This window comes from Grammomys surdaster, unplaced genomic scaffold, assembly GCF_004785775.1.
Source record: "Grammomys surdaster isolate TR1022 unplaced genomic scaffold, NIH_TR_1.0 125742, whole genome shotgun sequence".
Taxonomy (NCBI): domain Eukaryota; kingdom Metazoa; phylum Chordata; class Mammalia; order Rodentia; family Muridae; genus Grammomys; species Grammomys surdaster.
In genome coordinates, this window is record NW_021620574.1 from 306,894 (window position 1) to 329,145 (window position 22,252).

The window sequence follows — 22,252 nt, forward strand, 5'->3', positions numbered from 1 at the left end:
GGTTAGTGAGGATGAGGCTATGCTGGGCTACACTAGACTCAAAGTAAATAAATGAAACAAGGAGAAAAGGAAAAATAGCAGTACAGGGTCAGATGAGTGTGATTCACAGCAGCACAGGCAGCCCATGAACACTTTAACTCCGGCTCCAGGGAACCTGATACAGCTTTCTGGCCTCTGTGGGCAGCCACAGACAACACACAATGAATCTCTGACAGACCATAACTTGCCCCAAGACAAAAATCCCTAAGCTTTGAGTTGCCCTGTCACTTTGTAGCTGACACATGGAGAAAACAGAAAATCTGGGAATCATAAAACTTAATTATTGGCTCTCTGCTATCATCTCACAAATCAAACACACTCCCCCCCTACACAAAACCTAAGAACTTCTGCTTTAGTTCTATGACAGAACCAGAGGGGGCAACATAAAAATTCCTGAGAAATAAAACAGCAATAGAGGCACACCACCTGGAGAAAACAAACCAGTCCTGTTTTTCAATAATTTTATTTTTTTCTAATTTTGTAATTTTAATTTCCCATAGCACCTTGGCAATGTTGAAAACAATACAAATACAAAGATGCTCATTTTAACAGTTTATGCATGAGTGTCACACCATTTTTTTTGGGGGGGGGAAGGGACAGTTTTGACAAAGGAACAAATCTAAGCTATGGACAAAACAGAAGCCAGATAAACTGGTTCGGACACGCCACTCCCAACATTTAAGATACGTCAGTCAATGGACACCTGAATCGGTTAGAAAAACAACAACAGAACATTGATGTGGGTATCTCTTTACATTTCTAATCAGTGTTCTGTGCTATAGAACTGAAAACAGAATACTTGGCCCACAGCTCAGACATCAGAGCCGCACCTTTAGGACTGTGTAATGTGCAGTAAGACACAACAAATTGTTAGTTTTAAAAATAAACATTGTTATTTAATAATCAGGTGACTTTTAAGAGAATTCAAAATGTCCTCATTCAGCTAATAAAAACTGAAATGTCCATGCATATTCTTGAAAGCCCAGACTAGCTACTTAGTATATGCCAAAGAGTCTAAAGTTAGAGCAATAGCCACCAAATTGTAAGGAAATATAAAAAATTAGAAAAAATCCATCATATATTATATTTATATATATTTACGTATTAAAAAAACCCTCAAAAGGAATATACTGTTTGATTTTTCTTTTCCATAAAAAGCCAGAATGATACTCTTAAAATATGGTTAATATATATTGCCAACACAAGCATCAGGAACTGAACCCCAGTGCTGTTCAACTGTGTCAAAGTAAAACCAGTGAACATTTAAGCCAAGAGACTGATTATTAAGGCCATACATAACTAAAAAAACTAGACAAAGTGCTCCTAACTCTTAAATAATATTTTCTTGCTCTCTTTTCCCTAAGTGAAAGATACTAACTTAATTCCGCCCCTAAGTCTTTGCAAAGCAAATCTGGTTATTTAGAAAGAAAAAGGAATGTGAAATAATATTGAAGCTACCTTAACTTTAGGAACTAAAAATAAATTAAAATTCTGCATATCATTTGATTATATGAAAGATATGCAGGTAAGACAACAAACCCCTATCACTGAAAGGTTTCATCTGCTTCCAAAATACAGGTGGGTAAGAATGTAGATAGAAATCTTTTAAACGCCACTGAGTATTTGGCAAAACTGAGACTATTCAGATTAAAGATTAGTTATCATCAAGACATAAGACGAGAAGGTTTGCCATGCCAGCCCCTCTAAGCATCTTCTCAGTCAAGTGCAATGTGATGAACTTGTGTGAATTCTGCTCTCTTCATGCAGTGGGAACTAGGATGTACTACTGTAGGATACATTCAGCATCATTTTATCTACTTTTGGCCTTCAATAATGCAAGCCATAAGGTGAAGAAGAAACTTTGACATTTAAATTCCCCCATCTACAGAACCAATAAATAGTTGAAGTACAATGAACACCTACCCAATTGACTTGAGTAATGATGATGGGGAAAAGCCAGTTTCACGTAACTCAGAGGCATCCTTTACACACGCTGCAATAAAATAACTGCCAAATACACACTGCAAATATACATTACACATTCACATTCACTACCCCTCCCAACATATACCCCCATCAAATGGGGGCTGTTTAAAAACACTTAGGAAAATTGAAATAAAAATCCTATGCTTTAAAAAATTTCTACACTCAGTATTTGGAGAAAAAAAAAAAAGAATATACGTGCTTTCTTTAAGAGGAAATTTTTCTTGGACTTCAATCAGACCTTTAGAAGTTGGAGGTATAGCTCAATGCTGTAACGCTCATGGGGTCTGTGTAAGGCCCCGGGTTCAAGGGAAGCACTGTTTTAAAAAACCAACCTGTAGTAATGGATCATCAGTAAGTCACACAAACTAGCAAGAAATTGGAAACTACATCTGTGACACATTTAGAGAAAACAAAAAAGTATTTTTAAGTGCAAAAATAAAGTTTATAATCCTTATCAAGCGATTTTTTGCAAAATGTTTATTCTATTGATTCACCGCATTCATAAGATGTTAACACTTTAAATGTTTATCATTTCTAAGTAAACCAGAATAAACACTGTTTTATCATAGATGTAGCTAATGATTAGTAATACTTTTAAAGGACCTAAAGCTCTCCCAAATTTTAGTACAGGTAGTTTTATTGTATTTTTCATCTAGCAGATTAAAAAAAAAAGTATGTAGAAATAATTGTTTCCAACTAAGTAAATATATTATACCATGTTATCAATCCGCCAAATCAAAAGCACTCACCAAGCTGAATAATAAGTTACAATGAAATGATAATTCTGGGCTACATGGATTGCGCAGTGTTTTCAGAGCTCTTAAGAATTACCCACTAACACAAATCTCTGACATTTAAGAGTTGGAAGGCAAGCTTCACAGTAATGTAATTTTAACTTCCATTTACATTCATTTTAAATATATTACTACGATGTTTATGTCACAATGGTGCTTTCCAGTGTTCACAATTTACAGTTTCAATTTGTACATACGTAACTCACTAATATAAGGGACAGTTCTTAGTATTGTAAACTATCCCTAAGAAAAATAAACCACCACCCTACATAAAACTATAAAAATGTTCTGACTTAAAACAGATTAATGCAACATGGTTTTTCATATTTGAGCTGTTTTCTAAATGCCAGCATGTAACTTTGCCTATGTAATGTATGACAGCTACAACTTTATTCACTGAGAAATTATGCATTTATTTTCTTCAACCATTTTTTCACTTTATCTCAAAAACATCCTTGACTTGCTATTTTTTAATCTGCAAATGCTAAACTGTACTTTTGGGGGGAAGCAAAAGAAAGATGATAAACATTTTAAACAAACAATGAAATTCCCCAAATTAATGTTTGACTTTTTCTTTTAGACCATTTAGAAAGTCAGTTACACGGCTTATCTTTCTTTTCTTTTTCTAGACAGAGACTAGTGAGAGGTAGAGTCCTGGATAGACTGGAACTGAGACCCACCTGCCACACCTCTGGAGGCCAGGGTTAAAGATTTATGCCCCCACACCCAGAAGCACTATTTCATTTTATAACACCAGTACAAATTACTGGCAGGTCAGTACCATCCTGGGACCTAAAATTCTAACTGAATAAAATCTTTCAATATTCCATTATGCAGCTTAGAATAGTTATATAATTTGATTAAACTGGTCAAAGTAGTAAGAAACGTACAGTTCAGTAAATGGTTAAGTCATTTTGCTTCTGGGGGCAGACAGTCAAAGAACAGAGACTAACAAACAAGAAAAAATTTTAAAAAGGAAAAAAAAAGTCTCAGGGCAGTTTGAACTTCTGAAATCAATTTGACCTATCCAGTATTCAGGTCTAAAACAGAATTTTCAATTTTTTTTCTTGAATAATCTCCGTTCTTTCCTTGAATATCAAACTGATTGGTAGTCACAGCTTCACACACAATCAGAGCTTTATAGCTTGCTCATACAATACAGTATTAGTAAGGTCAAAAAAAAAAAAAAAAAAAAAAAACTCAAGGGGAAAAAAAAACCTAAATTCCAAACTACAAAGAGTATCTACTCAAGTATTACATTCAGCTTTGAAATCATTCGCTAACATGACAACAGATTTGGCTTAGATCACTTCTGCACACACTCAGACCCAGAACAGACTCCCCAGCCACTCATCTACTTTGCAACACAAGGCCATTTAGTCAGAGATAGCATTCTTCAAGCCAAACTTTAAATAGATTAAAAAAAGTAATTTCTAATTTTTACAGAAATGTTTCTTCAAAAAATATTTTCTCTCACTCCCTCATCTCCTATACTGAAGGATGTATAATGTTTTTTTGTTTTTTTCTCCCAAGCTAAATCTGAACCCTCAAAATTGATTCCAGGCAGAAAAACCCTGCAAATTAAAATCAAAAACAAAAATAGAAAAATTATACTTATATATATATATATATGTGTGTGTGTGTATATTTATATATATATATATTTATACTGATTGGAATCCTCCAGCATTTGAAAATCATTTAGAGATGAATTTTGGGCTCTTCCTACTCACAATTCCAAAATCCGTCATATTTAGGGACATACTTCCCATTCTTTCCTGGCTACTTCCTCCCTCCAAAACAGTTCAACAGAGGCTCAAGTTTCGTGGGAAGGGAAGTTTCTGAGTAGTTCTGTACAGTTTGGTTTACTTTGGTGATCTGGGTGGCACGTACTGCTCTTTCCCATTACGTCGAGTCACTCCCTGAGGTGTAGCCCTATGGCTGAACTGGCGTCTCTGTTCCCTGATTTTTCCAGCTGCTCCCCTGGGAATGGTGTTGCCTCGGAAGCCAGAATGATCCTTACTAGCCCTTGTTTCTGGTTTCTCATGTGGCTTCTCAACAGGCTTCTCAGGAGCTCCGTTCTCTTCATTTCTGGTGGGGGATACTACATTGGACCGAAGTTCCCGCAGTGGCTGTACAAGAACTGGAGACGGCTCTTTAGGAGGCTTCTGGCACACTTCAGCATAGCTTAACTTTCGAGGTTCCTTTGAAAAGAAATAAAATTATGGTATATAATTCTCTGAAAGATAAGAATTAGCTTTAACCAGAAGGACAGTGTAAGTTATTGTCTGGGAGAGGGAAATATGTATTCTCATGGACATTGCTATAATGGATATTAAATGTATGAACTTAAATGTCTTCAGAATTTTTCTAATTTTTTTCCCTTAAATTAAAAAGAACAAAACAAAGCAAAACAAAAACATTCTACAGTACACAGGTGTAGTTTAAAGAGCAATTTGTTTGAGTTAGTTCTCTCCTGCCATCACGCATGCTCTGAGGGTCAATTCAGGCTGTCAAGCTTGGTAACAAGCACCTTTTCCTGCTGAGCGATCTTACTAACCATTTACCTAGTCATGTATAGTAACTGCACGCTCATGATTTGTGTGAGAGGGTGTACATGTTGCAGCATGTGAGACTAGAGGACTCCTTGTGAGAGTTGCATCTTTGTTCCCACTGTGAGTTAGTTCTGAGATCAATCAGATCTTTGTGCTCAGGACAAGATGGAGTCATCTTGCCACCTTTCAATTTATCTTGACCTAGTGATTTTACTTGAGGAACTTTTCAATATTTTTGTCTGCTTTGTCTACATTGATAATACCAGAAATGGCCAGGAAGTGGTGGCACGCGCCTTTAATCCCAGCACTTGGGAGGCAGAGACAAGTGGATCTGATCTCGAGTTCATGGCAGCCTGGTCTACAGAGTGAGTTCCAGGACAGCCAGGGCTACACAGAGAAACCCTGTCTCGAAAAACCAAAATGAAAACTTGTTCTATAGTAAAATAGAACAAGAATTTTAAGGAGGTTGATGTCATTAACATCATCCATAAATGATAAATTCCCATAACTCTTTAACTGTAACATGGGTTGGGGAAAAAAAACCCATAATGAATTAAAACTTTTTTTTGGAGTGGTGGGGGAAGAGATAAAAATCTGATTCTATGGCCCAAGCTAGCATTAAATTCACTCTGTAGTCATGGCTAGCCTTGGTGTCATGGAGCTCACCTCCCTCCTTATCCTCCACAGTGATAGAATTACAGTCATGTGCACTGTCACGTCTGACCGCCCTGTTGTTTTCTCAGTGATCCAGGCAGTCCTAATGGAGAACTCTCAAGTGTTATATGAAAAAATAAAGTTTAATGCATGTTACTTACACTATGTCTTGTGTGTACATGAACATGCACCATGGTGGGTGTGTGGTGGTCAGAGGACAACCACAACATGGAAGTTGCTTGTCTTCTTCCACCAAGTGTGTCCTAGACATTAAACGCAACACAGCATGGCATCAGGCACACTTACTAAGCCATCTCACCAGCCTTGAAAAAGAAGTGTTATTTTTGTTGTTGTTAAAAATTATATTAAAGACAGGGTTACTGGGAGCTGCTCTCAGGTGGGTGAGTCTACTGACTCCGAGAATAGAGGCCAGGGAACTCACCATGGGTGAGAGAGGAAGAGAGGGAGAGAGAGAGAGGAAGAAAGAGAGAGGGGAGGGGAGGGGAGGGGAGGGGAGGGGAGGAGAGGAGAGGAGAGGAGAGGAGAGACAGAAAGGGCCCAGGCATGTAAATGTAGAGAGAGAGGAAAGGGCAGGAGGAGGAGGAGAAGAAATGAAAAGACGTTTTATCTCCTAACCAATTGTACTTTTTTTCCTCACATAAACTCTTCAAATTACCTGTAGGGCCACAGCTATAGGTGTATTTACATTACTATTGCAAGGTGAAGCGGCGTTTGCCCTTGATGGCTTTGTAGTAGTTGGAGAAGACACTGGTACAGTCACTGGATTGAGAATGTCCTTTGGAACAACAGAATCCTCCATTTGATCCTTCTCTTGCTGAGTTGTGCTAAAGAAAAAAAAGTTTGGTATTAGGCTTAGTATAATACGCAGGAGCAGCTGAGCTACGGGTTTTGTGGGGTGGGCTGAGGCGTCAGTCCCCTCAGTGGAGGTCCTGGGAGGGATCCACGCTCCAGGGACCAGCCCTCGTCTACTGCACTCGGTGGATTATAAAAACAGAAGAGTTGGGAAAACAGAAAGGGGAAGATAAGATCAGAATACAGAAATCATCAAAGAATAGTATAAAACATAAAAAAGGCAGGGCAGTGGTGGCACACGCCTTTAATCCCAGCACTTGGGAGGCAGAGGCAGGCAGATTTCTGAGTTCGAGGCCAGCCTGGTCTACAGAGTGAGTTCCAGGACAGCCAGGGCTACACAGAGAAACCCTGTCTCGAAAAACCAAAAAGTCTCCCCTCCTCTTTTATTATCTAAATTTTACATTTAGTTTTTTGAGACAGGATTTTACTATGTAGTAGCCCCAGACATCTTGGAACTTGCTATTTAGACCAGGCTGGCCTCAAACTCTGAAATCTACCTTCCTGTGCCTTCCAAGTTTTGGGATTAAAGTTTGTGCATCGGGTTTATTTACATTTACTTTATTATTTCCTTATGTGTATGGTGTTTTGTCTGTATCTATGTGTGTACCACATGGTGTGCCCAGTCCCAGCGAAGATCAAAAGGGAATCAGAGTTACAGATTGTTTTGAGCCACTGAATATGTGCTGGAAACTGAACTCTAGTTCTCTGGAAGATCCGTAAGTGTTCTTAACTGCTGAGGCAATTCTCAAGCCCAAGATTTATATTTTTAATTACGTAAATGGTTTGTGTTTTTATGTGCACATGAGTGCAGGTGCTCTCCAAGTCCTAAAGAGCAATTCCCTGGAGCTGGACTTACAGGCAGTTGAGCATTGCCTGACATGGGTACTTGGAAACTAAACATGGCTCTTTTGCTCCTAACTGCTGAGCCATCTAACCAGCTCCACCCCTACTCCTTGAGAAAGGTCTCCCTGGATAGCCAAGGCTGGACTCAACTTGCAATCCTCTTCTCCCAGTCTCCCCAGGGCTAAAATTCAGTGATACACTACCAACTTAAGAAAAAGTTGTTTAATGTTGAAGTTCTTATTCTGAAAAAGAAGAGAACAAGTACCTTAACGCAGGAGGCTCAGCTGTACATGGAGGGCTAGGACTTATGCTGAGCTGTGGTGCAGAACTGCAGTCTGTCTGTACGTCCTCTGCAGGCACAGGGCAACTTACGCGCACGTCCTCACTGTCCTAAGGGTTGAAAGAGCACAGGCTGAAATTACATTTGGACACTTTACTAGAAAAGATGAACAAGCATACAGTAAGTGCTAAAGTATGCTCAATTATCACTCAACCAGCAATGACACAGTGGTTCACAGTGCAGTAAAAGGCATTCATGGCAAACAGTGGATCGCATCTGAAATCCTAGTGTTTAAGAGACAGGGGCAGGAGGATACTAAAGGCAGCAATGTTATAATGATTTAACTGTTTTAGAAAATAATCTAGCAGCTAAATAAAACACAGTTATCCTAGGACCTAGCAACCAGTTCTACTCATGCCATCAAAAGAAATAAAAATATGCCGTAATAACAATGAAATTCTCTATTACAATTGTTAAAAAAAGAAAAAAAAAGTCTAGCCAGGCATTACTTCCACACCCTGACTACAGGAAATTTCATACAAATAATCACTATAGCATCATTTATATGAGCCAAAAAGGAAATAAGCCAATGACTACCCAGTGGTAAAAGTATAAACATAACCAAGTATGATTCAAATATGAACCTTGAGGACACTCTGATAAATACAACAAGCCAGATACAGAAAGGCAGAACATTTCAAGACTTCATTCATGAGATGCATACAGAAGCCAACAGTTGCTAGGGGGAAAGATGAGTCTCTTCACAGCTGAGAACAATGGCTGACTCTTAGCTCCAAACACTTGAAAAGCTAAGGAAGGAGAATTGCCACAGTATAGGCCAGTTTGAACGACATAGTGAGTTCGAGTCTAGTATAAGCCACAGAATGTGATCCTGGTCAGAACATAAAAGCAAAGCATGGGCTGGAGAGATGGTCCAGTGGTTAAGAACACTGGCTGCTCTTCCAGCGGTCCTAGGTTCAGTTCCCAGCATCCACATGGCAGCTCACAACTGTCTGTAATTCCTGTCCCAGGGTATCCAACACTCTTACACAGACACATGCAGACAAAACAGCAATGCATATAAAATAAATTTAAAAATAAGTAAATAAAGCAAAACACAGGCTAGAAGAATGTTCAGTGGTTACAATCACAGGCTGCTCTTCCAGAAGACCCAGACTGGATTCCTGGCACTCAGTCAGCTTATAACCATCTCTAAGTCTAACTCCACAAGATTCAACATACTCCTCTGGTTTCCCTGGGCACTAGACACATGCATAACATAACACAGGCAAAACACTCAAGACATTTAAAAAGAGAAAAAAGAAAAAACAAAACAGGGCTGAAATTACAAGTGCTTGTGAGCTACCCTATGTGCTGGAAACCAAACTCAGGTGGTCTACATCAAGAGGAGTCGGCATTCAACCATTGAGCCATCTCTCAAGGTCCAGTGTTATTTTTAGCAGTACTTTTAATAACAAGAAACTGAACTACCTTTAAAATTCTAAGGGAAAATGATTTCTGATTGCGAACTATTCCTACAGAAAAAGTGACCAAATATGAGAACAGAAAACGTCTTGGAGCCAGGCAGTAGTGGCGCATGCCTTTAATCCTGGCACTTGGGAGGCAGAGGCAGGCAGATTTCTGAGTTCGAGGCCAGCCTGGTCTACAGAGTGAGCTCCAGGACAGCCAGGGCTACACAGAGAAACCCTGTCTCGGAAAAAAAAAAAAAGAAAGAAAAGAAAAGAAAATGTCTTGGAAAATGTATACCTAATTTCCCATTATTTTCTGTACTGTTTGACCTCCCCACCAACCCCTTTTCTTTACACCCATCTCCCCATTCTTTATTTCCCCCTCATCTATTTATTTGTTTATTTATTTATTGTTTGTTTCTCACAACACAGTTTCTCTTTGTAGCCCTGGCTCTTCTGGAACTAGCTCTGTAGATCAGGCTGGCCTCAAACTCAAGAGATCCACCTCCCTCTGCTTCCTCATTGCTGGGATTCAGGCCCTTTAGTACTTCTTTTAAGTGTATGAGACATTGCTACAGTCCTCTAGCCCCACTGTTTGGTATTTCTCCTCTTGTGGCTCATTTTTAAAATATTCTTTCCCTCTTTCCTAGTGTGACTACTTCCATCCCTTCCCTCCCGATCACCACACTGTGGTGCTCTACAGCATCCCTCTTCTCTGCCTAAAAAAGGGAAAATCTGAAAGGAAGAGAAAAATCACATTTAAGGTTTGTAATCTTAGTACTCAGGAGGGTGGGGAGAAAGATCACTGTTTAAGGCCAGCTGGTTCTACACACCAAGTCTCAGGTCAGCTAGCCAGTCAGGAAGTCCTCAGAAGTTACATAAACCCTGCCTGCAGGAGTGTACTACAGTAGATGGCTCAGTGGGTAAAACTGCTCAATGCACAAGTCGGCCAACCCCAGGCTGACCCTGGAATATATATATGGTGGAAGGAGAACAGACTTCTGAAAGTTGTTCTCTGACCTCTGTATCTGTGGGCTCCTCCCCCAACCCCCACCCCACAAAAGAAAAAATTAAGGTAAAATTTATGAGACCAGAAAAGCCCACACTCAAAAATATATTGCCAGACAATTGTGGCACATGCCTACAATTCCAAATCCAACACTAGGACAGCCAGGTGAATGGAAAATTTAAGGCCAGTTTGGACTATGCACTAAGACTGCCCCAAAAATGTATATGTGTGCGTGTAGAATGGATTCTATCAGTACTTCCAGACTCTAAACTCACAAACTGAGCCAAGGAATGCCTTCTTGACCTTTTTGGAGTTTTACTATAGAACTTTTAAAAACTCACAACATGGTGAAAACTAAGTAAATTGAACTTATAAGTAAATATTAATGAAGACAAAAATTTAAGTAACATCCCTAATACACTTAACTATGATGCCATAAAGTGAGAGAACGGAGGGCACTTCTGAGTTTACCTTTTCTTTGTAGACACCTTTAACAACATCAGACATTCTATTCTCCAAAGCAAGTTCATCTGGCATTCTTGATGAACTTCCGGGTAAAGGAGGAAAATTTGTAGCAAGTAAGTCAAACTTTGGTGTTGGAGCCTTTGCTTCAGTTGCTGTAGGCTGGGGTCTCTTAAAAAAAAAAAAAAAAAAACCAAACCATTAACAGGTCATTTGCCTGATGCTTTCTCTAACCCTCTGCCCCAACAGCTGTGAGAAAAACAAGCAATGACTTCTGGAAGACACAGAATCACCTCGGTATAAATTCCTCACCTCAGTTGAGTTCAATCATCTTAATCTCCTCTTCTGTTTGAACCCTGGCCAATGCCCACAATTCTTTGCTTCCTAAATTACCCCCCTTTTTGACAAAACTGAAAACAATAGCCCCATCTTGATCCTACTTTTTCTCCTTCCATATAATCTGTAGATAAAACAATATCCCTCCTGCTATAAAACATGTTTGAAAATGTCATTCTTCCTTTCAATCTACAATCCTATATACCCTGAGAGGCCTTACTAACTCACTGCTTCCTCATTACTGAATTCACAAAGGCTTTTACCACAGATGTTCAATAGACTCACTCTTGGCCATCCACCAGGCATGCTGTTTCCTGAGCCTGCGGTACCTTTGCCTTGGCTCTTGTTGAATCTGACAATAATCTTTCCCTAATTACTTTTTAACTTTTGGTCTCTCCTGTTCTTTTCACAGCCGACCTGTGTTACACATTCCTCAAGACATCAACTACAGTTTCCATGTAAGTGCTAAAACACTATTTTTACCCTTTAGTGGTCATCAGTGAACAACTTTTCACAGGCACAGGCAATCATGCATGCACACATACTCTCTCAAAAATCACCCAAATGTACAATCAATATTTTTATTTCAGGGTTTTCTATTCAGATTTCACTTTGGGTACTTTGAACTGAACAATCTCAGTTTTCAGTGCAAAGTGACCACTGCAATCCTTAACATCTCACCTCTTTCTCTTCTAAGGAGCCTGCACATTCTCATCAAATTGTAACACTTCTATTTCTAAGATCCCACTCCGGCATAAAAGCTCTCCTACTCTACCTCAAAGCATCTTTGTTTCCATTTCCTTCAAGCCAACTGACATTTTTGATGTATTATATCCAAAATCTACATTCTTTCCACTCTTAATTTTTCTTTTTAAGACAAGGTCATGCTAAGAAGCCCAGTCTGGCCTCAAGCTTGGTCCTTTTCTGTTTAACTCTCCAAATGCATAGATGACAGGTATGCACCAGTTGCCTGGCTTTTTTCTCATCCTCAATCTTTGAAGGCTACTTGAGGATTCACATGGATTGCTATAATGACTAAAAACTAATTGGGGCCTAAATTTTCCTGGCTGCCTATAAAAGGGACAGTCATAAATAAAACCACTGGGTATAATGTCTGCCTAAGCATACATGAGCTTAGGTTTGCTCCTTAGCCAGTAAAGAATGTGTAGTGATATACACCTGTGACCCAACACCTAGGAGGCAGGAAGATCAGAAGTTCTAGGCCAGTCTGGGCTAAATGAGAAGCTTAGTGTTATAATAACCTTCTAAGGTCTAGGATCACATGTGTGCACTATTATCATGTCTTGTCTATACACTTGTGTGTATGTGGGCATGTGCACGTGAGGGCATGTCCTTGCAAAGTGAAGCAAGCTAACTCCAGCTGAAGCTGGAGTTTCAGGTGGTCTTGACTACCTGATGTGAATGCTGGGAACAGAACACAGGATGAATGGAATAGCAGTCTTAGCCACCAAGCTAACTCTTCAGCCCTTGTGAGTTTAAAAAAACTAAGACTGTAAATGTAAGAATGAGTCATAGGGTGAGTGAGATGGCTCAGTAGGTCATGTTCCATAGCACATGCCACAAAGGCTTGACAACCTGAGCTCAATATCTAGACTCCATAGTACAACCACAAAAAGCTGACCTCTGCACAAAGGCAAGTTTCCATCACCTACACAAGTTTGAGAACGAATCTAACATGTCAAGACTGACAAAACCAATATAAATTAACATTTACTGAATTTTAATTAAAAAAATTGTAGAAATCTATGGTGGATAGTTTTGTTTCATGTATGCCTGTGAATGACATGTGTATCTCATGCCTGTGGAAATCAAAAAAGGATGGTGAATTCCCAGCAACTGGGATTAAAGATTACTGTGTAGGTGCTGGGAATTGAACCTGAGCTATCAGGATGAATAGCAATTAACCACTGAGGCACCTCTCCAGCCTGTTCATTTTTTAATAACAGGGTCTCACTTTGTAGCTCTGGCTGGGCTAAAACGTATAACTGGCAGAGACACCTGCCTCTGCCTCTTGTCTGCTTGGATTAAAGGTGTGTGCCCACATGCCTGGCTACTGGTTTTAAATGTTAACTTAACACAGCCTAGAATCACTGGGAAAGCCTCAGTAAGCATCTGACTACACCAGGCTGCTATAAATGATATGGGAGGAGCCGCCTCTAAAGTTGACAGTATCTTCTACTACTGAGTGAGAAAAAAAGGGAAAGAAGAAGAAAAACTTCAATTATCTAGACTTCACTCTGGATAGTCAGTTCATCTACCTTGTTGCTGCTGCTGCTGTTTCTTCTGCTAACAGAACAAGCTTCTTTGGGTTTCTAACTGAGCTGGAGATAAGCTCAATGCCAGCTTTGGATGGCTCAGGTATTCTCGAACACTCAGCAGCTACTGGGTTCCTGGTCTCTCCAGTGTAGGAGAGCCACTGTTGGACTCCAACCACATTATATAAACTATAATAGTCTCCCCTTTTAATTAACATACATGAATTCTGCTCGATTAGTGAACTCTAATGCAGTCAGACATGCAGAATGATCGTTATAAGGCTATGCTCTGGATCTACAACGGTCCCCATAGGATCACGTGCTTTCATACGCAGCCCAGCCCTGCTGTGTTGTAGGGACTGGTTGCTAGAGATAGACCACTAGTTGTAGACCTTTGAAGGCTTTAGTCCAGCTCTACCTCTCTTTCTTTTAACTTGGCTGGCTAGAACTTGCTGTGTAGCCCAGGCTGGCCCTGAAAACTGTAAAGACCCACTGGCCTCTGGCTCCTGAGCACCACTACTTCTTTTAAAAAATAAATTTTTGTAAGTTCTAGTTTTATGTATGCGTGTCTGTGTACCACATGTGTGCTTGGTGACTATGGTGGCCAAAAGTCACCAGATCCTTTGGCAATGCAGTTACATACAAACAGTTGTAAGCAAAGTCAGGGTACTGAGAACCAAACCTAGGTCCAGCAAAAAGCAACAAGCGCTCTTGACTGCAGGGACATTTTACCAGGCCCCAGCTCTACTTCTAGTCCTCTACCCTCAGCTTCCGATGTGTCAAGATGTGAGGAGTCTGCTGCTCCCTGTTCTAGGGATGGATCCATCACAGCTTCATTACGAGAGGCTCTCATTGTATTACTGATACGAACACTGTGAGCAACAGAAGAAGCTGGCATGGCATTACACACCTATAACCCCGTAACTCCTATAACTGGAGTGTAAAGCAGTGGGACTGCGTGGGAAACCAGTATGAGATACACAGTGAGACACTGCCTCAGCACAGGGATCCAATAACAACACCATAGTAACCTTTCCAATTCCGCTACCTCCTCCCACTTCTTTTTAAAGGCAGGGTCTCCTCGATAGGTATCCCCAGCTGGCATGAACTGTCTGCTTCCAGGAGCTGGGATTAAATGCATGCATCACTCCTGGGTCAAATTTACTTTTAAGCAATGTGAATATGTTTGATATAAAATATTAGGAATACAACTTTGAACTCCTAACTAGGCACTAGAAGGTGTATTTTTAAATAACCTTCAGATCAATCTCAGGTTCAGTTATATTTTGGAAAAAAAAAAAACAAAACAAAACAAAAAGGAAAGACAGATCAAAAGGAAAAATAATTAAAGATTAAAATACTTACTGGGATCCTGTCATCTTCTCTTCGTCTTCGGCCTCTAAAGAGAGTTCTCCTTTTAACACAAGAATAATACAGATAAAGTTCTTAAAATACATACATCCTATCACAGATTTCTATTTAAAATATCTAAATTTTCAAAATAAGGGCTATTCCTCCATTTTATTAAGGGGAAAGTTAATTCCTTTGAAGAATCTTGAACTTTGAACTAATCTACAAAAAGGTTCTCCAACTACCACTATAGCGTTAGCTTGGGCTGCTTGTATCAGTAACACTTTCCACATCAGAATCATCTTAAGGTCTAATTCAGGCAGAGTAGACAAAATATAACTCCTAGAGTTGAGAAATTGGAAGAAATGTGGAACTAGAAGGCAGAGCTGGATCTTGAATCCCAACACTCTTAGGCAAAGAGAGTTGGATCTGAGAGGTGAGGCCAGCCTAGTTTCTGCATGGCAAATTCCAGGCTAAGTATGGGTGAAAACCAAACCAAACCAAAAAACCCTTAAAAACCACTGATAAATAAGTTCAGCCGGGCAGTGGTGGCGCACACCTTGAATCCCAGCACTTGGGAGGCAAAGGCAGGTGGATTTCTGAGTTTGAGGCTAGCCTGGTCTACAGAGTAAGTTCCAGGACAGCCAGGGCTACTCTGTCCTGGAACACTGTCTGAAAAACTCTGTCTCAGGAAGAAAAAAAAAAAAAAAATTCAGCAGTAGCTTAAATAGGATACTTGAGAACATCTTTTCAAACTAAAACTAAACCTTCCCAAATCCTATTAACTCATTAAAACAATAAATTTACTTACTATAACCACATTAAAAAAAGATAAAAATCATCAGATTGTTTTCAACGTTCAAGATAAGCATATTATGATTAATTTTTTTTTCTTCTTCTTGATTTTCGAGACAGGGCTTCTCTGTGTAACTGTCCTGGCTATGTTTGTAGACCAAGCTAGGCTTGAACTCAAAGAGAATCACTTCCTCTGCCTCCCAAGTGCTGTGATTAAAGGTGTGAGCCACCATGTAGGGGAATTAAATAACTTTTATACACCCACATTTCCTTACCTGCCTCTTCCAAAGTCTCCATTCTGTTCCATCTGTAAAATGGGAGCTTCCTTTGGAAGGTAAGTTTGTTCTTGATGCCCCGTTACTGTTGCGTTATGCCTTTCAGAAAGAAAGATCCTTGAACTAGATCTGCTCAATGGTCCGTCCCCCAATGACACAGAGCCTTCTGTTGAGTGTTCTGAACCACTGGATGACCTAAAATGAGGCTTTACACTAAAAAAAAAAAAAAAAAAAGACAAAGAATAAATGTTATGTTATATTTTTAATAAAAGGCAATTAAAGAATTTCCACATCAAGTAATGTATTTGGAGAAACTTGGGGAAAAACACTAATGGGAATTTTAAAAAATTCATTATTGTACAGGGGAACTAAAAACATTGTATTTCTTTTTATGTATTTACAGCATACACATAAACTTATTATCTGTAACATTAAATATTTATAGGAAAAATTATGTCTGAAAAGAATAGGGGAAGCTGGGTAGTGGATACACACAATCAAAACACTTGGAACGCAGATCTGTGAGTTTGAGACCAACCTATACTACAGAGCAGGTTCCAGGACAGCCAGAACTACACAGAGAAACCATGTCTTGAAAAACAAAATTCAGTCTAAAATTATGCTTCCAAAAAATATATATATATTTAGAAAAAATATCAATGAAAATTACAGTACATTCTTTGACAGGCATTTAAAAATGGTTACCTATCTTTCTGAAAATAACTTGGTAAGGTAAATTACAATGTTTACATGGAGTTCAGAAACTCATTTCACTATGGATTGTAACAAGGCTAATACAGGAGTTTATTAACTTTAAATAGCTCTCAAATCACATAATCTTACCAAGAAGGACTTAACAATCACAGTCCAGGCAACAGAAAAGAAATAAACCAAACCAAACCAAACCGAACACACAAGAATGTGATAACAGAAAGAAGAGCACAGTGGCAGAGTCCATCCTCCCCATCACCAGGCTGTCAAGAGGTAACAGAAACATTGTAACAAAGTGCTCCACTAGGCATGATAGTGCAGGCCTATAATCCAAGATCTGAGAGTAGATGCAAGAGGAGTGGGGGTTTAAGAACATGCCCTTGACCCTACTACATGCCTCTGAGCTAGACACTATCTGAGAAAACCAACAAACAGAATGCTAGTGCGTATCTTGAATCCCAGCACTCAAGAGGCGGAAGCTAGCTTGGTTTAGTGAGTTACAGTACAGCCATCTCCCGCTCCCCTTTTCCCCATAGGAAAATGCAAATGACAAAAATATTCATAAACTAAAGAGACTGGAGCCTTTAACTGAAAAGGGCCTGGTTAGACCATCACTTCTTAGGAGCAAGAAGGAAACAAGAATTAGGCTGGTAGTGGAAAGCTAGCAAGTAAGTATTCGTGCTTATGTAGGAGACGGCTTAGCAGGTCAAAGTTTGATCCTGGGAATGCACACATCCAGGAACTACAGCTGTGGTAGCATCTGTAGTCCCAGCACTACATTCCAGAGATGGAAGGCAGACAAGAGAACTGACCCAAGGGCCAGCTAGACCCGTTTCAGTGGTAGAAGCAAGAGATGATGCCTCAAAAAGGTGAAAGGTTAAAAACTGACTTCTCAAAGTTGTCCTTTGACCACCACCCCCTACTTGTATGCCCACATGCATACACACAAAAGAATGTATGGCTGCGCAGGGCGGTGGTGGCACACGCCTTTAATCCCAGCACTTGGGAGGCAGAGGCAGGCGGATTTCTGAGTTCAGGGCCAGCCTGGTCTACAGAGTGAGTTCCAGGACAGCCAGGACTATACAGAGAAACTCTGTCTCGAAAAAAAACCAAACAAACAAAAAAAAAAAGCATGGCTGGGCAGTGGCAGAATTTAATCCCAGCATTTAGGAGGCAGAAGCAGGTAGATCTTTTGTTCAAGGCCAGCCTGTCTACAATTGAGTTCCAGGACAGACAGGACAACACAAAAATCTGTCTCTGAAGGAGCTGAAAGCATTTGCAGTCCCATGAGGAGAGCAACAATACCAACCAACCAGAGCTCCTAGGGTCTAAACCACCAGCCTGGGAGCACATATGGAGGGGCCCATGGCTCCAGCTGTATATGTAAGGGAGGATGACTGTGTCAGGCATAGGAAGGAGAGGAGGTCCTTGGTCCAATGAAGGCTGGATGCCCCAGTGTGGGGGAAATCGTGGGTGGGGAGGTGAGAGTGGAAGGATGGGTGGGGGCATATCCTCATAGAAGCAGGAGGAGGGGGGATGGGATAGGGGGTTCCTGGGTGGGGAGGGGGTTACATCTGAAATGTAAATAAAATATCCAATAAAAATTTTAAAAAAAGTATATTCATGGTTACATGCATCATGTGCACAATTATTTTATTTTGGAAAGAGTAAAACTTAGGGCCTTAAGCAGGGCAATACTGCCACTTAGCTACATCCCAGCCTTGCAGGTCTGGTTTGTTTATAATTTTTATTATTCATGCTTATGGCTGCATGTATGTTTGTGGTGATCAGAAGAGGGAATCAGATTCTCCATAAATGGAGTCATGGATGATTGTGAGCTACCATGGGGGTGTTGGGAATCAGACCTGGGCCTGCCAGAACAGTCTGTGGTGCTCTCAAGGGCTAAGCCAACTCTCCAGCCTCCCTGGCCATATTTTTTTTTTTTTTTTTTGGACAGGGTTTCTCTGTGTATAGCCCTGGCTGTCTTGGAACTCACTCTGTAGACCAAGCTGGCCTCAAACTCAGAAATCCGCCTGCCTCTGCCTCTCAAGTGCTGGGATTAAAGGCGTGCGCCACCACCGCCCGGCAGCCATAATATTATTAAAGACAAACACTTAAGGTCAGTACTTAAAATTTTATGTGTGCTGGAGAAGAAACTCTGTTGGTTAAGTGCTTGCCTTGTAAGCACAAGACTCTGAACTTAATCCCCAAGATTCATATTAATAAGTAAACTGGGGGTGGAGCCGGCTCAGCAGTTAAAGAGTACTGTTTTTCTAGAGGACCCAGACTCAATTCTCAGAACACACGGAGGCTCACCGTCCTTGGTGACTCCAATTCTAGGGGACAACGCCTTCTGGACTACTCAGGCAACAGAAGTGAGAGTTGTGCATACACATACTGCAGGCAAAACTCCCCTCCTCATAAAATAAAATAAAAAACTAAAGACCAAACAGAAACCACTAAAATCTTCACCCCTTTATATCTATTATTCATTCTGACCCAGAAGCATCTTTAGAATTCTAGACTGGATAATTCATGTACATTTTTAAAATAGAAATTAGCAAACACAGGGCTAGAGAGATGGCTCAGCAGTTAAGAACACAGCACCTTCCAGAGGTCTGGAGTTCAATTCCCAGCAACCCCAAGGTGGCTCACATCCACCTCCAATGCTCTCTTCTGGTGTTTCTGAAGAGAGCAACACTATACTCACATAAAATAAATAAAAAAAAAACTAACACTTATAGAAATAACAAGTCTCCCAACAAGAACATAGTAATTCCTCAAGAATTACTGTGAATTGTTTAAAATAAATTTATTATTTTTTAATCTTACCGATTTTTTTGGAATGGTCGGCCCATATTCATAGCAGCAGCATTTGTTTTATAAGATCCTGGTGAACTAAAGCCATTCACAAAACTACCATTGGGAAAGGGAGCCTAGAAGAGAAGGTTAATATTTAATGGTAAGGGTTAAAATACTTGAGAGAGGGTTCTGAGAAACCCGAGTGAGAGGCTGCCGTATCAGTTTTGTCAACCAGTCAATAGAAACCTCTTACTTCTGTGATGCTCATGTCACACAGCACTTGATTATAACACTTCACTAGTCGTTACAGACAAAACTCTTTCATGACATTTTTTTTTTTTCCGAGACAGGGTTTCTCTGTGTAGCCCTGGCTGTCCTGGAACTCACTCTGTAGACCAGGCTAGCCTCAAACTCTCGAACTCAGAAATCCACCTGCCTCTGCCTCCCAAGTGCTGGGTTTAAAGGCGTGCGCCACCACTGCCCAGCTTCATGACAAAATTTTACAACACGGGAGTTATTTAAAAATCCCCTGGGAGCCAGGCGGTGGTCCGCACGCCTTTAATCCCAGCACTTGGAAGGCAGAGACAAGCAGATTTCTGCGTTCGAGGCCAGTCTGGTCTACAGAGTGAGTCCAGGACAGCCAGGGCTACACAGAGAAACCCTGTCTCGAAAATCAAAACAAAACTCCCCTGGGAACCAGGCAATGGTGCACATCTTAAGTCCTAGCACTCCAGAGGCAGGCAGGTCTCTGAGTTCAAGGTCATCCTGGTCTACACAGAGTTCAAAGACAGCCAGGGCTACATAGTAATAAGACTCAATCAATCAATCAATCAGTCAATCAATCAATCAATCAATCAAAAAGGACTTATTTTCTTCTTTAATTCACTTATCAAACTGTAAAGAATCAAGCTGTGGACACTAACAGCTCAACCCGTGACAGTATGTTTATAATGAGTAAGGAGCTACTACAGTTACCCAGAAATCAATGGACCTGACCAGTGTGTGTGTGTGTGTGTGTGTGTGTGTGTGTGTGTGAGTACACACAACTATGGCTTGTTGCTATGCAAACTAGTCTGGCCTTCAAGTTGCAATGAGGCTGTTAACACAGAATCTCTGGTGAGACAGATCTGTACCTACCCTGTAGGTAGTCTAATTACATGCAAATGCATCTGCATCTGGTTTTTAGATGATTTTTTTCCAAATCTTATCTTGAACTAAATATTTTATTATTTTCTAAGAGACTCACTTACCAGTGGTGTTTCAAAGTAAGGTGCAGGACTTGGAGACCAAGACTGAGGCACAATACTATACACTGAGTACTGCTGATGAGGATTATACACTGGTTGCATGAAGACAGGTGAGGGATATTGAGTTGGAGCCTGAATGGGTTGAGCATACATACTAGAATCCATTAATCGATAACCATTCTTAGCAAAAAATGTATTGATGGCTTTTATCCTTGCCTACAAGAAGAAAACATAGTAATAAATGAAGTATATTTTACAACAAATATATTCAACTTTTTTTACATTATCTTATGATTCATTTCTGCTTAGAATCAACAGAGCAAAAGACAACAATAGCTTTAATTAATAGGAAAGTGTGGACTTGAGAAGAGCCACAGTAAACAAGGTAAAGCAAGTGAATTTGTGCTGGATCAATGGTTAAGAGAGAGCCTGCTTCTCTTGAGGACTCTAGGATCTGTAGCACCTGTAACAACATGAACCTGGTGGGCAGTAGGCTACAGGAAACAGCTAAGAACAGAAAGGTGCCCTGGGCTCTGCTGGCACCCATACTCACATGCAGACACATTCACCTATACATAACTAAAATAATAAAAGTAAATCCTAAAGACAAACTTTCTTTTTTTTTTTTTTTTTTTTTGGTTTTTTGAGACAGGGTTTCTCTGTGTAGTCCTGGCTGTTCTGGAACTCACTCTGTAGACCAGACTGGCCTCGAACTCAGAAATCCGCCTGCCTTTGCCTCCCAAGTGCCTAAAGACAAACTTAACTTGAAGTTTAACTAAAAAACCTGCCATCCGCCGGGCGGTGGTGGCGCACCACCAATTATAGTAACTGTGGTAATGGGTTTTCTCCTGAGAATAAACAATGTACCCCACTAAATCATAAATCAGGGAACCAAAAGTCCAATAGAGCCACCCTGGAGGTGTGGGTGGTGATGTCTTCTGCACTGAGAACTTCTCAAGTCTGGTATGCTGGTTGATCCGCTCCTGTTTGAAGACAATTGTGAAGCATCTTCATGTTTCTTGTAAAGAAAAAATACGCTTCTCAGGGGGCTTCTCTTCCCTGGATTTGTTATTGTTCTCTATTTGTTTGATCAGTCTCTCTGGCAGCCAGCGTGCGGCATCTGCCGTTTGGGAATATATGTAGACAGAACCTCTTCCCCAGATAAGCACTGGATCTGGCCCACTCCAGGTTCCAGTTAATGGGTCTTTTTAGAGGACTGTTGTTAAAATTCTTTTTAGTATCAGGACGTCAGAATCTATCTGTAGTAGATTTTCTTTCAGAATCTAAAGTTAAAAATATTTAAAATAAAGAGCGTGTGATGGCCGGGCGGTGGTGGCGCACGCCTTTAATCCCAGCACTTGGGAGGCAGAGGCAGGTGGATTTCTGAGTTCGAGGCCAGGCTGGTCTACAGAGTGAGTTCCAGGACAGCCAGGGCTACACAGAGAAACCCTGTCTCGAAAAATCAAAAAAAAAAAAAAAAAAAAAAAAAAAAAAAA

At 40.3% G+C, this 22,252-nt stretch overlaps 1 protein-coding gene across 2 annotated transcripts in view; it reads right to left on the reverse strand.

Annotated features, from left to right (window-relative positions):
• Positions 1-4,065: 4,065 nt before the first annotated feature.
• The window catches only part of Larp4 (La ribonucleoprotein domain family member 4), a 45,644-nt gene continuing 27,457 nt past the window's right edge, over positions 4,066-22,252 (reverse strand). For both annotated transcript variants that reach the window (XM_028788271.1, XM_028788272.1), the window contains exons 9-16: positions 20,760-20,972; positions 19,540-19,643; positions 15,997-16,209; positions 14,942-14,990; positions 10,974-11,135; positions 8,010-8,134; positions 6,705-6,873; positions 4,066-5,023 (exon numbers count right to left, since the gene is read on the reverse strand). In XM_028788271.1, the coding sequence (XP_028644104.1) occupies positions 4,685-5,023; positions 6,705-6,873; positions 8,010-8,134; positions 10,974-11,135; positions 14,942-14,990; positions 15,997-16,209; positions 19,540-19,643; positions 20,760-20,972 (1,374 nt within the window). In that variant the 3' untranslated portion in view covers positions 4,066-4,684. The remainder of the gene's footprint in view (positions 5,024-6,704; positions 6,874-8,009; positions 8,135-10,973; positions 11,136-14,941; positions 14,991-15,996; positions 16,210-19,539; positions 19,644-20,759; positions 20,973-22,252) is intronic.